Source organism: Symphodus melops (genome assembly GCF_947650265.1).
Source record: "Symphodus melops genome assembly, chromosome: 1".
Classification (NCBI taxonomy): domain Eukaryota; kingdom Metazoa; phylum Chordata; class Actinopteri; order Labriformes; family Labridae; genus Symphodus; species Symphodus melops.
In genome coordinates this window covers 376,838-391,976 of record NC_136691.1, presented here as the reverse complement: position 1 = coordinate 391,976, position 15,139 = coordinate 376,838, and the positions used below count along the sequence as shown (strand labels likewise).

The 15,139-nt window shown below is 47.1% G+C and overlaps 2 protein-coding genes and 2 long non-coding RNA genes across 7 annotated transcripts; 3 read left to right on the top strand and 1 right to left on the bottom strand.

The window, feature by feature from the left end:
- The first annotated feature begins 1,476 nt into the window (after positions 1-1,476).
- Positions 1,477-9,551, top strand: vipas39 (VPS33B interacting protein, apical-basolateral polarity regulator, spe-39 homolog). Its single transcript, XM_079348977.1, has 19 exons — positions 1,477-1,546; positions 2,983-3,075; positions 3,158-3,263; positions 3,338-3,475; positions 4,140-4,178; positions 4,321-4,385; positions 4,481-4,537; positions 5,235-5,327; positions 5,420-5,453; positions 6,117-6,219; positions 6,310-6,337; positions 6,447-6,520; positions 6,642-6,717; positions 6,976-7,110; positions 8,039-8,080; positions 8,161-8,337; positions 8,970-9,059; positions 9,173-9,277; positions 9,355-9,551. The coding sequence occupies exons 2-19, from the start codon at positions 2,983-2,985 to the stop codon at positions 9,373-9,375; spliced, it is 1,476 nt and encodes a 491-aa protein (XP_079205103.1). The 5' UTR covers positions 1,477-1,546; the 3' UTR covers positions 9,376-9,551.
- On the top strand, positions 3,532-3,783 carry LOC306827292. Its single transcript, XR_013779609.1, has 3 exons — positions 3,532-3,551; positions 3,654-3,687; positions 3,738-3,783. It is a non-coding gene; the product is annotated as an uncharacterized lncRNA (long non-coding RNA).
- LOC306827280 lies at positions 7,078-8,032 on the bottom strand. 3 transcript variants are annotated; one of them, XR_013779602.1, is made up of 3 exons: positions 7,797-8,032; positions 7,209-7,684; positions 7,078-7,152 (listed from the first exon to the last, which is right to left on the bottom strand). It is a non-coding gene; the product is annotated as an uncharacterized lncRNA (long non-coding RNA). The 3 variants fall into 3 exon arrangements; XR_013779603.1 differs by having other exon boundaries at positions 7,117-7,334; positions 7,391-7,684; XR_013779604.1 differs by having other exon boundaries at positions 7,117-7,600; positions 7,643-7,684.
- Positions 9,552-10,707: 1,156 nt separating the features above from the next.
- gpr132b (G protein-coupled receptor 132b) lies at positions 10,708-13,512 on the top strand. 2 transcript variants are annotated; one of them, XM_079366544.1, is made up of 3 exons: positions 10,711-10,765; positions 10,899-10,982; positions 12,391-13,512. In XM_079366544.1, exon 3 carries the CDS (start codon positions 12,396-12,398, stop codon positions 13,509-13,511), a length of 1,116 nt encoding a protein of 371 aa, XP_079222670.1. In that variant the 5' UTR covers positions 10,711-10,765; positions 10,899-10,982; positions 12,391-12,395; the 3' UTR covers position 13,512. The 2 variants fall into 2 exon arrangements, with proteins under 2 accessions (XP_079222669.1, XP_079222670.1); XM_079366543.1 differs by having other exon boundaries at positions 10,708-10,982.
- Positions 13,513-15,139: the final 1,627 nt, after the last annotated feature.

The following is a 15,139-nucleotide window of genomic DNA, read 5'->3' as shown; positions in this document are numbered from 1 at the left end:
TACAACAGGGCGGGATTTATGGCCCACTTTTATTTTCAGTTTCTAACTTCGTCCCTGGCTTCAGACTCACTGATCTCCCTTCAAACAGCTCGTCCACATCCAGTCCTGTTTCCTCCACATCCAGTCCTGTTTCATCCACATCCAGTCCTGTTTCCTCCACATCCAGTCCTGTTTCATCCACATCCAGTCCTGTCTCATCCACATCCAGTCCTGTCTCATCCACATCCAGTCCTGTCTCATCCACATCCAGTCCTGTCTCATCCACATCCAGTCCTGTCTCATCCACATCCAGTCCTGTCTCATCCACATCCAGTCCTGTTTCCTCCACATCCAGTCCTGTCTCATCCACATCCAGTCCTGTTTCATCCACATCCAGTCCTGTTTCATCCACATCCAGTCCTGTTTCATCCACATCCAGTCCTGTCTCATCCACATCCAGTCCTGTCTCATCCACATCCAGTCCTGTTTCATCCACATCCAGTCCTGTCTCATCCACATACAGTCCTGTCTCATCCACATCCAGTCCTGTCTCATCCACATCCAGTCCTGTTTCATCCTGTTTCATCCACATCCAGTCCTGTCTCATCCACATCCAGTCCTGTTTCATCCACATCCAGTCCTGTTTCCTCCACATCCAGTCCTGTTTCATCCACATCCAGTCCTGTCTCATCCACATACAGTCCTGTCTCATCCACATCCAGTCCTGTCTCATCCACATACAGTCCTGTCTCATCCACATCCAGTCCTGTCTCATCCACATCCAGTCCTGTTTCATCCTGTTTCATCCACATCCAGTCCTGTTTCCTCCACATCCAGTCCTGTCTCATCCACATCCAGTCCTGTTTCATCCTGTTTCATCCACATCCAGTCCTGTCTCATCCACATCCAGTCCTGTTTCATCCTGTTTCATCCACATCCAGTCCTGTTTCCTCCACATCCAGTCCTGTCTCATCCACATCCAGTCCTGTCTCATCCACATCCAGTCCTGTCTCATCCACATCCAGTCCTGTTTCATCCACATCCAGTCCTGTCTCATCCACATCCAGTCCTGTCTCATCCACATCCAGTCCTGTCTCATCCACATCCAGTCCTGTTTCATCCACATGAGATCAAACACCTGCTCACATGGAGACAGGTGTTCACTTATTCACGTGGTGTCGCTCTTAAATCACTCCTCCAGAAACAGTCTGTAGGGACTTGGGTTGGGAACCGGAGGGTCGCCGGTTCAAGTCCCGGCACGGACCAAGTCCGGAAACTGGTCTGGTAGCTGGAGAGGTGCCAGTCCATTTCCTGAGCACTGCCGAGGTGCCCCTGAGCAAGGCACCGAACCCCAAAAACTGCTCTGGAGCGCTCTCTGTGGGCAGCCCCCTCACTCTGAGACCTCTCCATTAATGCAGAGTGAAAACCGAATTTCCCCTCGTGGGATTAATAAAGTACATTAAAAAAAAAAGACACTACAACTACAACTCCCAGTAGACTTTGCGCGACCGGAAGCTGTTCAGCCTCCGTCAGAGAAGAAGAAGAGGAGCAGCTACAGCTGGTGAAGGTAAAAACAGCTGACCTGTTTCTGATTGATTATCACTTTGATCAAATTAAATTTAGTCTGATCGACTGATTGGATAATAAAACTCAATGTGACGTCACCGTTACTGTCTCCGTCAGAGAGAGCGCGAGGGTTACTTCCGGTATAAATAAGGACGTATCGGTTAGCCTGCTACATGCTAGTTAGCTTCCTGCTGTCACATGAACAAGAACACACACACACATACACACACTACACTACACACACACACACACACACATACATACACACACACACACACAGACACATACACACACATACACACACACACACACACAAACACATTATAACACACACACACATACACAGACACACTACACACACACACAGACACACATTCACACTACACACACACACACATACTACATATACACACACACTACACTACACACACACACACTACACACACACACTACACACACACACACTACACTACACTACACAGACACACTACACACACACAGACACACATTCACACACACACACATACACACACACTACACTACACACACACACACTACACTACACAGACACACTACACACACACAAACACATTATAACACACACACACACACATACACACACACTACACTACACACACACACACTACACTACACACACACACTACACACACACACACTACACTACACTACACAGACACACTACACACACACAGACACACATTCACACACACACACATACACACACACTACACTACACACACACACACTACACTACACAGACACACTACACACACACAAACACATTATAACACACACACACACACATACACAGACACACTACACACACACACAGACACACATTCACACACACACACACACACACTACACAGACACACACACACACAAACACATTATAACACACACACATACACAGACACACTACACACACACACAGACACACATTCACACTACACACACACACACACATACTACATATACACACACACTACACTACACACACACACACTACACTACACACACACACATACTACATATACACACACACTACACTGATCACACACACACACTACACTACACACACACATACTACATATACACACACACTACACTGATCACACACACACACTACACTACACACACACATACTACATATACACACACTACACTACACACACACACACACACTACATATATACACACACACTACACTACACACACATACACACATACTACACTGATCACACACACTACACACACACATTATAACACACACACACACACATAACACACACACATTATAACACACACACACACACTACACATACACGTGGGTGTGTGTGTAGTGTGTGTGTGTTATAATGTGTGTGTGTGTGAATAACTCTTTCAGAAGTCTTTGATTGAACTTCCTGTTCTCAGATGATGAAGAGTAAAGCGGATGAGGAAGAATACTGGAACAGCTCCAAGTTCAAAGCTTTTACCTTCGATGACGACGATGACGAGTTCAGCAGGGTGAGCAGTCACATCCTCTGTCTCTATTGGTTAACGATCAGACAGGTGTGTGGGGGCTCACCTGTGTGACGTCTGTTTGTAGTTGAAGGAGTCGAAGCGAGCGGTGAACAGTCTCCGCCCCCTGGTGGACGAAGACGACGATGACGACGACGTGGAGAAGGTCAGCTGGAGCGGCGAGCCCGTCGGGAGTAAGAGCATTTATACTACAGAACAATCCTGGGCTGTGATTGGCTGCAAGCTGAACTCACATGTTTTTCCTCAGGTATCTCCTGGTCCGTCAGAGAGACGGCAGCGTCCAATCAGAGGACAGACAGGGAGCCCACCTTCCCCAAAATCAACACGGACAAGACCACCATCAGCAAGAGCAACTCTGGTTACTCTCTGAGCTCGCTGTTCAAAGGTGAGACAGGAGGACAGGTGAGACAGAAAGACAGGTGAGACAAGAGGACAGGTGACACAGAAAGACAGGAGGACAGGTGAGACAGAAGGACAGGTCAGACAGAAAGACAGGTCAGACAGAAAGACAGGTGAGACAGGAGGACAGGTCAGACAGAAAGACAGGTCAGACAGAAAGACAGGTGAGACAGGAGGACAGGTGAGACAAGAGGACAGGTGACACAGAAAGACAGGAGGACAGGTGAGACAGAAAGACAGGAGGACAGGTGACACAGAAAGACAGGAGGACACGTGAGACAAGAGGACAGGTGACACAGAAAGATAGGAGGACAGGTGAGACAAGAGGACAGGTGACACAGAAAGATAGGAGGACAGGTGACACAGGAGGACAGGTGAGACAAGAGGGCAGGTGAGACAGAAGGACAGGTGAGACAGAAAGACAGGTGAGACAAGAACAGGTGCGACAAGAGGACAGGTGAGACAGAAAGACAGGAGGACAGATGAGACAGGAGGACAGGTGAGTCAGGAGGACAGGTGAGATAGAAAGACAAGAGGACAGGTGAGACAGAAAGACAGGTGAGACAGGAGGACAGGTGAGTCAGGAGGACAGGTGAGACAGAAGGACAGGTGTTGTCTTGTGTTGACAGTTTGAATTTGTGTCTCTGCAGGGAAAACTAAAGGAGGAACGTTCCAGTCTCTGACTGACAGTAAGTCTGAATCAAAGTGTATGATGATGGCGTGATGATGGCGTGATGATGGCGTGATGATGGCGTGATGATGATGATGACATGATGATAGTGTTGAAACAATGATATTTCGTCAGGTTTCAGACTGATGTTTTTGTTTTAGCGCTCAGTGACTCGTCTGTCAGGCTCTACGCACCAGAACTACGGAAACCCAAATCTGAGTACAAGGTGACAACAAGTCTCTGATTGGCTGTTTGATATCAATGATGTCATCACGTGCCCTAGGTTGTATTTTCTAAAGTTGATGTCATGTTTGGTGTCAGGATTATGTCAGTGATTGGTCGCCTGAGGAGACGGTCCAGAGAATGCAGCAGGGGAAGGTAACAAACCTGTCTGTACTATCAGTGTACTTGTTTTAGTGTGTACTTGTTTTAGTGTGTACTTGTTTTAGTGTGTACTTGTTTTAGTGTGTTCTTGTTTTAGTGTGTACTTGTTTTAGTGTGTACTTGTTTTAGTGTGTACTTGTTTTAGTGTGTTCTTGTTTTAGTGTGTACTTGTTTTAGTGTGTACTTGTTTTAGTGTGTACTTGTTTTAGTGTGTTCTTGTTTTAGTGTGTACTTGTTTTAGTGTGTACTTGTTTTAGTGTGTACTTGTTTTAGTGTGTACTTGTTTTAGTGTGTTCTTGTTTTAGTGTGTACTTGTTTTAGTGTGTACTTGTTTTAGTGTGTACTTGTTTTAGTGTGTTCTTGTTTTAGTGTGTACTTGTTTTAGTGTGTACTTGTTTTGTTGTGTACTTGTTTTAGTGTGTACTTGTTTTGTTGTGTACTTGTTTTAGTGTGTACTTGTTTTGTTGTGTTCTTGTTTTGTTGTGTTCTTGTTTTGTTGTGTCCTTTTGTTTTTTTAGTGTGTACTTGTTTTGTTGTATACTTGTGTTGTGGTGTTCTTGTTTTAGTGTGTTCTTGTTTTAGTGTGTACTTGTTTTAGTGTGTTCTTGTTTTAGTGTGTTCTTGTTTTAGTGTGTACTTGTTTTAGTGTGTACTTGTTCTTTAGTGTGTATTTGTACTGTGTATTTTTCAGGCCGTGTCTCTGGAGAAATTCCGCTCTCGTCAGGATAAGCTCCTCCTCCTTGATTCGGCGGTCAGCGCTCATGATGGAAACGTCATCACTGCTGTAACTTTATTTAAATTCTTGATGGTTGACAGTAATTCAAAGCTGTAAACTTTATGAGGAACATGCTGACAGATGCTGTTTGTCTCTTGCAGGTGTTAATATTCCTGAAGAGGACTCTGAGTAAAGGTGAGACTGCTGGATCCTGGTCAATCAGACCTGGTTCTGTTTCATCATTCTTACCTGGTCCTGAACCAGGAGCTGAGAGTCCCAGCTTTATAGAGACAGGTCTACTCTCAGTCGCTTGACGCAGTTATGAATGACGTCATCATTTAGATTAACAGCAGGCGCGAGCAAGGTCAGCAACTTCAGGGCGGGGTCGGCACCTTCAGGGCGGGGTCGGCACCTTCAGGGCGGGGCCGGCACCTTCAGGGCGGGGTCGGCACATTCAGGGTGGGGCCGGCACCTTCAGGGCGGGGTCAGCACCTTCAGGGCGGGGTCAGCACCTTCAGGGCGGGGTCAGCACCTTCAGGGCGGGGTCAACCTTTGAACCTTGAATAATCAGACGTTGTCCTTGAATAATCAGACGTTGTCCTTGAATAGTCCTTGAATAATCAGAACTTGTCCTTGAATAATTAGACCTGGTCCTTGAATAATCAGACCTGGTCCTTGAATAATCAGAACTTGTCCTTGAATAATTAGACCTGGTCCTTGAATAATCAGACCTGGTCCTTGAATAATCAGACCTTGTCCTTGAATAATCAGACCTTGTCCTTGAATAATCAGACCTGGTCCTTGAATAATCAGACCTTGTCCTTGAATAATCAGACCTGGTCCTTGAATGTGTTTCAGAGGTTCTGTTCGGGGAGCTTGAGTCCAGAGAGACGGCTCTCAGACACCTGATCCAGTATCTGACAGAGACCAGAGACAACAGAACGCTGCTGGAGCTTCTCAGGTCTGTCTCACCTGTCTCACCTGTCTCACCTGTCTCACCTGTCTAACCGGTCTACATGCTAACGGTTGTTCTTCTTCTGCTCCTCCTCAGAGCTCTGGGCAGGACGGAGGACGTGGCGGTATGTGGAATAGTTTAAAGGATGTGAACGTATTTGTAGAACTGTCCCGTCATTGTAAAGATTATTTTAAATATCAGAGAAACACATCTGTCTGTTTCCATGGCAACAGCTTCTTCAGTATAAGGAGCACCTCAGCATCTCTGATGAAAACAAGAGGCGGGACTTCCTGAAGAGCTGCCTCAGGTGAGTGAGCCACACAGTACCAGAATGTATCAACATGGTCCAAATCAGGTCCAATCAGAGACTACGTGACCGGATGATGTCAGCAGTGACATCACTGTAACGGGTGTTTGTTTGTGTCCAGTCTCCCGTTCTCTGCAGAGGACTCGGCTCACGTTCAGGATCACTACACCCTGCTGGAGAGACAGATCATCATCGAGGTCAGAGAGGCTCAGTGCGTCTGAAAGGAAGAACGTGTGAACAACACAAAGCTTCTCCCTCACTGTAGACAGTCAGGACTCACAGACACATTTACACTGGACACACTGGAGTTATGAGATATGGAAGGGGGTACTCTGAAATCCATGGTGACCGTCCAGCAGCAACAATTAGCCAATCAGAGACAGAGTAGGGAGGGAGATCTTTAACTTGTTCTCTCAGTAACAGTAAACCCAATTTCACTCCTGTTCTGTTGCCAGGCAACAGACCGGCAGGCCGAGCGGGGAGGCAAGGTGGAAATCTTCCAGAAGTTTCCCAGAAGAGCTTCAATCCTCAACATGCCGTTGGTCACAACTCTGTACTACTGCTGCTTCTACCACTACACCGAGTCCGAGGTCAGTCTGACTTTACCTAGACCTGTATGAGATCATCTAAACCTGATCACATGAACCTGATCACATGAACCTGATTATCTGAACCTGATCACATGAACCTGATTATCTGAACCTGATCATCTGAACCTGATCATCTGAACCTGATTATCTGAACCTGATCATATGAACCTGATCATATGAACCTGATCATCTGAACCTGATCATCTGAACCTGATTATCTGAACCTGATTATCTGAACCTGATCATCTGAACCTGATTATCTGAACCTGATTATCTGAACCTGATCATCTAAACCTGATTATCTGAACCTGATTATCTGAACCTGATCATCTGAACCTGATCACATGAACCTGATCATCTGAACCTGATCATCTGAACCTGATCATCTGAACCTGATTATCTGAACCTGATTATCTGAACCTGATCACATGAACCTGATCATCTAAACCTGATCATCTGAACCTGATCATCTGAACCTGATCATCTAAACCTGATCACATGAACCTGATCACATGAACCTGATCACCTGAACCTGATCATCTGAACCTGATTATCTGAACCTGATCATCTGAACCTGATTATCTGAACCTGATCACATGAACCTGATCATCTGAACCTGATTATCTGAACCTGATCACATGAACCTGATCATCTGAACCTGATCATCTGAACCTGATCACATGAACCTGATCATCTAAACCTGATTATCTGAACCTGATTATCTGAACCTGATCATCTAAACCTGATCATCTAAACCTGATTATCTGAACCTGATCATCTGAACCTGATCACATGAACCTGATCATCTAAACCTGATTATCTGAACCTGATCATCTGAACCTGATCATCTGAACCTGATCATCTGAACCTGATCATCTGAACCTGATCAGTTGATCCAGATTAGTTGAGCCTGTGCTTCTGTTTTCAGGGAATGTACAGCAGTCCGTTGAACATCCGTCAGACCTTCAAGGTGAGACTTGTTCAGATGTCATTGACCTGTGTTAACACCTGACCTCTGAACGATTAACAGCTGTTAAACTTTGACGTCAGATTCCAGAGAAGCAGTTCTTTACGACAGCGCTGTCGGCGCGGGCGAAGCTGAAGGCGTGGTCGGATGTGGACGCTCTCTTCACGAGCAGGAACTGGCTCGGCTTCACCAGGAAGAAATCACCGCTCAACTTCCAACGAGTCGTTGACATCCTGCAGAAGAACTCCGCCCCCACACAGGTGAGGAGGCGGGGCTACACAGTAACAGTCCCACCAATGGACGATAAAGCCAAGTATGATCAGGCTGTTTGATTGACAGGTGTATGTATTTGATTGACAGGTGCATGTATTTGATTGACAGGTGCACGTATTTGATTGACAGGTGTATGTATTTGATTGACAGGTGTATGTATTTGATTGACAGGTGTATGTATTTGATTGACAGGTGCACGTATTTGATTGACAGGTGCATTTGATTGACAGGTGTATGTATTTAATGATTGACAGGTGTATTTGATTGACAGGTGTATGTATTTAATGATTGACAGGTGTATTTGATTGACAGGTATATGTATTTGATTGACAGGGTCATGTATTTGATTGACAGGTGCATGTACTTGATTGACAGGTGCATGTATTTGATTGACAGGTGCATGTATTTGATTGACAGGTGCATGTATTTGATTGACAGGTGCATGTATTTGATTGACAGGTGCATGTACTTGATTGACAGGTGCATGTATTTGATTGACAGGGTCATGTATTTGATTGATAGGTGTATTTGATTGACAGGTGCATGTACTTGATTGACAGGTATATGTATTTGATTGACAGGTGCATGTATTTGATTGACAGGTGTATTTGATTGACAGGTGCTGAAGGACTACGTGGCGCTGGTTGATGATGCGGACGTCAGGATCAGTTTGGCTCAGAAACATAAATGTCACGACATCGTCATCAACGTGAGGCGCAGACCTGTTTTTACAATAATCAAACTCTCTGATTGGACGATCAATAACAAGTCCTCGACACACCTATTCATGTTAATGATGTCATGTTTCTCTGGGCCAATCAGACGTACCGGGACCTGAAGGACCGACAGCTGTTGCTGGCGTACCGGGGAAAGGTTGAGAGGGGGTCGGCGGAGGAGAGGAAGATTGACGAGCTGATAAACAACCCGGTGAGGAAGAGGAGGATGACATCATCATCTTAACCCTCATCATGTGACCTCACTGAATGTTTCTTCTTCTCTTTCAGCAAATGAGGTGGAAGAACTGATCCTCAGGACATTAGGGACGTCCAATCAGCTTTCAGCCTGGGACCCCTAATAAAGAAGGGGGCGGGGCTTATTGTTCTCAAGACATTGATGACTCATCATCAAAAAGACATTCCTGAAAAATGTTTTGTAAATATGAATGTAAATTATATAAATAAATAATGTAAACAAATGTAAACTGATTATGAGTTTTTGATTATGGAGAGGAGGAGGTAGAGAAGGAAAGGAGAGGAGGAGGTAGAGAAGAAGGAGGAGAGGAGGTAGAGAAGGAAAGGAGAGGAGGAGGTAGAGAAGAAGGAGGAGAGGAGGTAGAGAAGGAAAGGAGAGGAGGAGGTAGAGAAGAAGGAGGAGAGGAGGTAGAGAAGGAGAGGAGAGGAGGAGGTAGAGAAGAAGGAGGAGAGGAGGTAGAGAAGGAGAGGAGAGGAGGAGGTAGAGAAGAAGGAGGAGAGGAGGTAGAGAAGGAGAGGAGAGGAGGAGGTAGAGAAGAAGGAGGAGAGGAGGTAGAGAAGGAGAGGAGGAGGTAGAGAAGGAGAGGATGTAAGGAGGGGAGGAGGTAGAGAAGGAGAGGAGGAGGTAGAGGAGGAGAGGAGGAGGTAGAGAAGGAGAGGATGTAAGGAGGGGAGGAGGTAGAGAAGGAGAGGAGGAGGTAGAGAAGGGAAGGAGAGGAGGAGGTAGAGAAGGAGAGGAGGAGGTAGAGAAGGAGAGGAGGAGGTAGAGAAGGAGAGGAGGAGGTAGAGAAGGAGAGGATGTAAGGAGAGGAGGAGGTAGAGAAGGAGGGGAGGAGGTAAAGAAGGGGAGGAGGAGGTAAAGGAGGGGAGGAGGTAGAGAAGGAGAGGAGGAGGTAGAGAAGGAGAGGAGGAGGTAGAGAAGGAGAGGAGGAGGTAGAGAAGGAAAGGTTGTAAGGAGGGGAGGAGGAGGTAGAGAAGGAGAGGAGGAGGTAGAGAAGGAGAGGATGTAAGGAGAGGAGGAGGTAGAGAAGGAGGGGAGGAGGTAGAGAAGGAGAAGAGAAGGAGAGGAGGAGGTAGAGAAGGAGAGGAGAAGGAGAGGAGGAGGTAGAGAAGGAGGTAGAGAAGGGAAGGAGAGGAGGAGGTAGAGAAGGAGAGGAGAAGGAGAGGAGGAGGTAGAGAAGGAGGTAGAGAAGGGAAGGAGAGGAGAGGAGGAGGTAGAGAAGGAGAGGAGGAGGTAGAGAAGGAGGTAGAGAAGGGAAGGAGAGGAGAGGAGGAGGTAGAGAAGGGAAGGAGAGGAGAGGAGGAGGTAAAGAAGGAGAGGAGGAGGTAGAGAAGGAGAGGAGGAGGTAGAGAAGGAGACTAAGCGGAAAAGAAGAGAACTCTTCCTCCTCGTCTCTCCGCGTGTGATGCGTTCAGGAACCTTCCGGTGAACCGAGACCCTGAGGTCGGGCTGTTTTTCTTCTTCTTTGTTTTTCATGTTTTCAGGATCAATTAAAGATGAGAGGATGAATTAAAGATGGTGGATGAATAATTGATGCCCCAGATGTATTTTTTGTGTTCCACGTGACCCTCCACAGAGCTACTCTCCCCACGTCACGTCACGTCTCTTCATTCAAAGTCAGAGCGCACGAGGAAGCAGACGGAGGATGCACGAGACGGCGGTGAGTTTCTTTATATTAAAACTTGCATGAATAACAAAGATAAATAAAAGTTCCTGTAGTAATAGTTCAGTGACGTCATCATGTAGGAACGATTCAGGGAGCGCGTGCTAATCTATTCTTGAATCACTTTTTATTAATGAAAACATCTTAAAGAATAAAATGAATACATGTCAGCTGTCAGCAGATTTATGAGACATTATGGTCATTTATTATAAACATTAAATATAATGTTGACTCCATGACGTCATTTTCACGTTAAGACAGAGAGCATGTGTGAAGGAGATGAAGGGTGACAGTGTGTCTCTGAGCAGTAAAATGAGGAAGTCAGTGCAGCCTGCAGAGACTGAACCCCATCAGCAGGTTCCGTTTGTAGAGTCTGTGGGGGGTCAGAGACAGCTGGGTCCAAACACCTACCTGTGTGGACCTGAGCTCCAGCTCAGCTCGCTCACCTGACGGAGACTCTGACACGTCTTTCTCTGTAAACAGGAAACGTGTTTGAACAGTTTATTGGCTGCTTTCCTTAAAGGTTGAACTCGTTTAGTTCTTCGAGATGCAGACGAGAGGACAACAAGGTCACGCCCCCCCCCCCCCCCCCCTTACTGGTCTGGGGCCCCCCCTTACTGGTCTGGGGCCCCGATGCTCATCAGCGTCATAAATCTCAGCGGCGGTTAATGACTCGGAGGAAGTCGAGTCTTTCGAGGAACCGAAGACCTTCGAGCAGTCAGCAACTAAGAGAGCAATAAGTCTCCTCTGATTGGACGCCAGTTTGATTGACAGCTGTTCAGACCCTGACAATGAGAGTGAGGACATCACAACTTATTAAATTATTGATCTGATCAGAGTCAATGAAGAATCAGGTCAGAGTGCTAACAGCCAATCAGAGCGCAGCAGAGAAACAAAGACCCTGAATCAGAGATGACACAGGAAGTGTTTTGATTTGTTTATTATTTTCACAGCAGATCATTCAGCCAATGAGATCTGCAGCACACGTCATGATCTATCTATCAGGTTTATTTCTATGTTAACAGAGAGTGATCTGAAACACCTTCATTTAAAAAAAAAAAAACATCTTTAATTCTGACCTCTGATTGGATGAATCTGGATCGTCCAATCAGAAACGGTTTCATCACAGGGTCGTTCAGACTGAAGGTTGTTTTATTTTGAAATGATCGACCTGTTATTTAAGGTCAGAGTTCATCAGGAGTTCATGTCAAACTGCGACACCTCCTTGACCGGATTCACACCTCAAACCTCTGCACGTTCTCAGAAACTGTTATTGTGGCGGGGACTTCCTGCGAGATAGCGAACAGACTTCCTGTCAGAATAAAAGCTGCAAACAAGAAGAACTTAAAGTTTTCTTTGCTGTAAACAGACTTGAATCTGATTGGCTGTCTCTGTCTCTCTGCAGACATCATGCACGAGCTGCCGACCGAGAGCGTCCCTGTCCTGACCAATCAGAGTGCGACTCAGTGTGAGACTCCATTCGACGATGGCCGCCTGCCGCTGGTGCTGCTGTACAGCGGCGTGCTGGCTGTTGGACTTCCTGCCAACCTTCTGACCGTCTACCTCACCTGGCTGCAGGTGCTGAGGAAGAACGTGCTGGGCGTGTACCTGTTGAGCCTGTCGCTGTGCGACCTCACCTACCTGTCCACGCTGCCGCTGTGGGCGTTCTACTTGAGCGAGGGTCACGTGTGGATGTGGAGCTCGGCGGCGTGCAAGCTCACGGGCTACATCTTCTTCAACAACATGTACATCAGCATCTTCCTGCTCTGCTGCGTCTCCTGTGACCGCTACGTCGCCGTGGTCTACAGCTTGGAGTCCCGCGGCCTGCGCCGCCAACGCCACGCCTTCCTCATCGCCCTCACCGTGGTGCTGCTGGTAGCAATCAGCCACGTGCCCGTCTTCATCATGAGAGAGGGCGAGGCCGCAGAAGGCGAACGCCGCTGCTTCGAGCCGACTCAGAGCAGCAGCACGGTGACGGGCTTCAACTACGCCCGCTTCGTGGTCGGGTTCCTGATCCCGCTGCTGGTGCTGGTGGTGACGAACCGCGGAATCCTCGCCAACGTGCAGAACAGCACCGGGCTGCGGCGGGGGCAGAAGGAGCGCGTTCGCTGGCTGGCGACGGCGGTGGTGGTGCTCTTCCTGGTCTGCTTCGCTCCGTATCACGTGATCCTGCTGGTGCGCGCCGTGCTCTTCCACTTCCCGCGGCTGGAGGACGGCGCCTGTTTCTTCGAGAGGATCGTGTACACGCCCTACACCATCTCGCTGGGTCTGTCCACCATCAACAGCGCCATCAACCCCATCCTCTACGTCCTGTCCAGCGACAACATCCGCAAAGAGCTGCGCCGCGGCCTCGCCTCTTTCTGTGACCGAGCGCACCTGAGGAACCGATCCGACGGCAGCCAGAACAAGATCCAGGCCACCAGGAACTCCTCGGTGCTGAACCCACGACCCCACATGGACAGATCGCTGGGACCACTAGGGACCAGCAGAGCGACTGGACCGGACTCTGAGTCGTTACCAGTCTAAGGAGCGGTGATGTGCAGCGTGTCCTGAAGGGGGCGCCGCTGAGGACGTGGTCTTGATTCAGATCCTCAAACAGACTAAATCAGTCGATGACTGAGTTTCAGATAAAATCTGATCGGAGCTTTTTTACTCTTTTATAAATAACTGAAGATGTTGAAACCTCGGATGAGACACAGCGCCCCCTGCTGGTCAGACGTGTTTATGACTCTGAGAGCCCGTCTCTGTTTGTGTCAATAAAGTCTCATTCAAATAAAGTTCATACAAAAACAGCTTTTGTCATAATATATCCCACAATCCTTTGCTCCCCAACACACACGTCTCAACGGCCTCAATCTCAGACCTTTTCAGTGTGAAGATGAAAAACAAGACAAAAACAAAGTGATCTGATTGGACGAGAGGCTGATGTTTAACGCCTGAGAACTTTAGACAGAGTACAAAGGTGACAGTGGTAACCATGGTAACCATGGAAACAGTATCTGTTTGTGACAGGTCTACCTGCTAAAATCACAATTCAGTGATTTGTAAAAGTCAAACTCAGCACTTTTTTGATGCCTCGTCACTTCCTGTCTGCGCCGCTTCCTGTGAGCTGCTCCGGATGCTTGTTTCCATGACGATAAGGAGGCCGGCGCTCTCGCTGCACACTCACACATGGACCAGTGATTATTGTGACATCTGAGAAAGTGACAAACAGGACGTGGTGGTGACAGCTGTCGTTGCCATGGTAACAGCATGTGTTTCAATAATTTATCAGCAAAATTTAAAATCCATTACCTTCACAATAAAAGCCTCAGAGTCAGAGCTGTAATAATGTTGTCACCTAGTTTCAGTCATCGGTCCGTTTTAGTGAATAAAAAGTGTCACGTCCTCACAGAGACAGGATGTGCACTTCATATAAACAGGTTGAGGGTTCAATCCCCTGATCCTGCATCTACATGTCAGATGTCCTTGGGCAAGTCACTTAACCCAGAATGTCTTATGAACATTCTCTGTACTCTGCAGCAGCCTCTACCATCAGTGTGTGAGTGTGTATGAATGGATGAGTTAATACTGATGGACTCTGCAGCAGCCTCTACCATCAGTGTGTGAATGTGTGTGAATGGATGAGTTCATACTGATGGACTCTTTACTCTGCAGCAGCCTCTACCATCAGTGTGTGAGTGTGTATGAATGGATGAGTTAATACTGATGGACTCTGCAGCAGCCTCTACCATCAGTGTGTGAATGTGTGTGAATGGATGAGTTCATACTGATGGACTCTTCACTCTGCAGCAGCCTCTACCATCAGTGTGTCACTGGTCCGTGCTGTCAGTTTTCTTCTTTATAAATCTGGCGACATCACATTATCAGAGGTCTGTAGTAGCAGCAGGTTCTGATTCTCAGCTCGTCCTGTTTGGAGTTTTGGAGGTTCCTGTCTGGATGTTTGTTTTTCACAGGAGACCTCATGCTGAGAGAGACACTTCAAAACACAACTTGTTTTGATTCTGACCTGGTTCACTCCTAGCTGCTCTCTGATAGGCTCTGCTGTATCTCTGCTCTCATCCACATCACCTGATTGGCTGCCTCTCAATGTGTAAACAGGCGAACAGGCCACGCCCCCTCATTAAACATTCATCAACCTGCCAGACACCGAT

Coding starts and splice junctions, on each gene's coding strand:
- vipas39 (XM_079348977.1), top strand. CDS start 2,983: ATGATGAAGAGTAAAGCGGATGAGGAAGAATACTGGAACAGCTCCAAG. Junction 3,476..4,139: donor TCTGAGCTCGCTGTTCAAAG/GTGAGACAGGAG, acceptor GTGTCTCTGCAG/GGAAAACTAAAGGAGGAACG. Junction 5,454..6,116: donor GAAGAGGACTCTGAGTAAAG/GTGAGACTGCTG, acceptor AATGTGTTTCAG/AGGTTCTGTTCGGGGAGCTT.
- gpr132b (XM_079366543.1), top strand. CDS start 12,396: ATGCACGAGCTGCCGACCGAGAGCGTCCCTGTCCTGACCAATCAGAGT.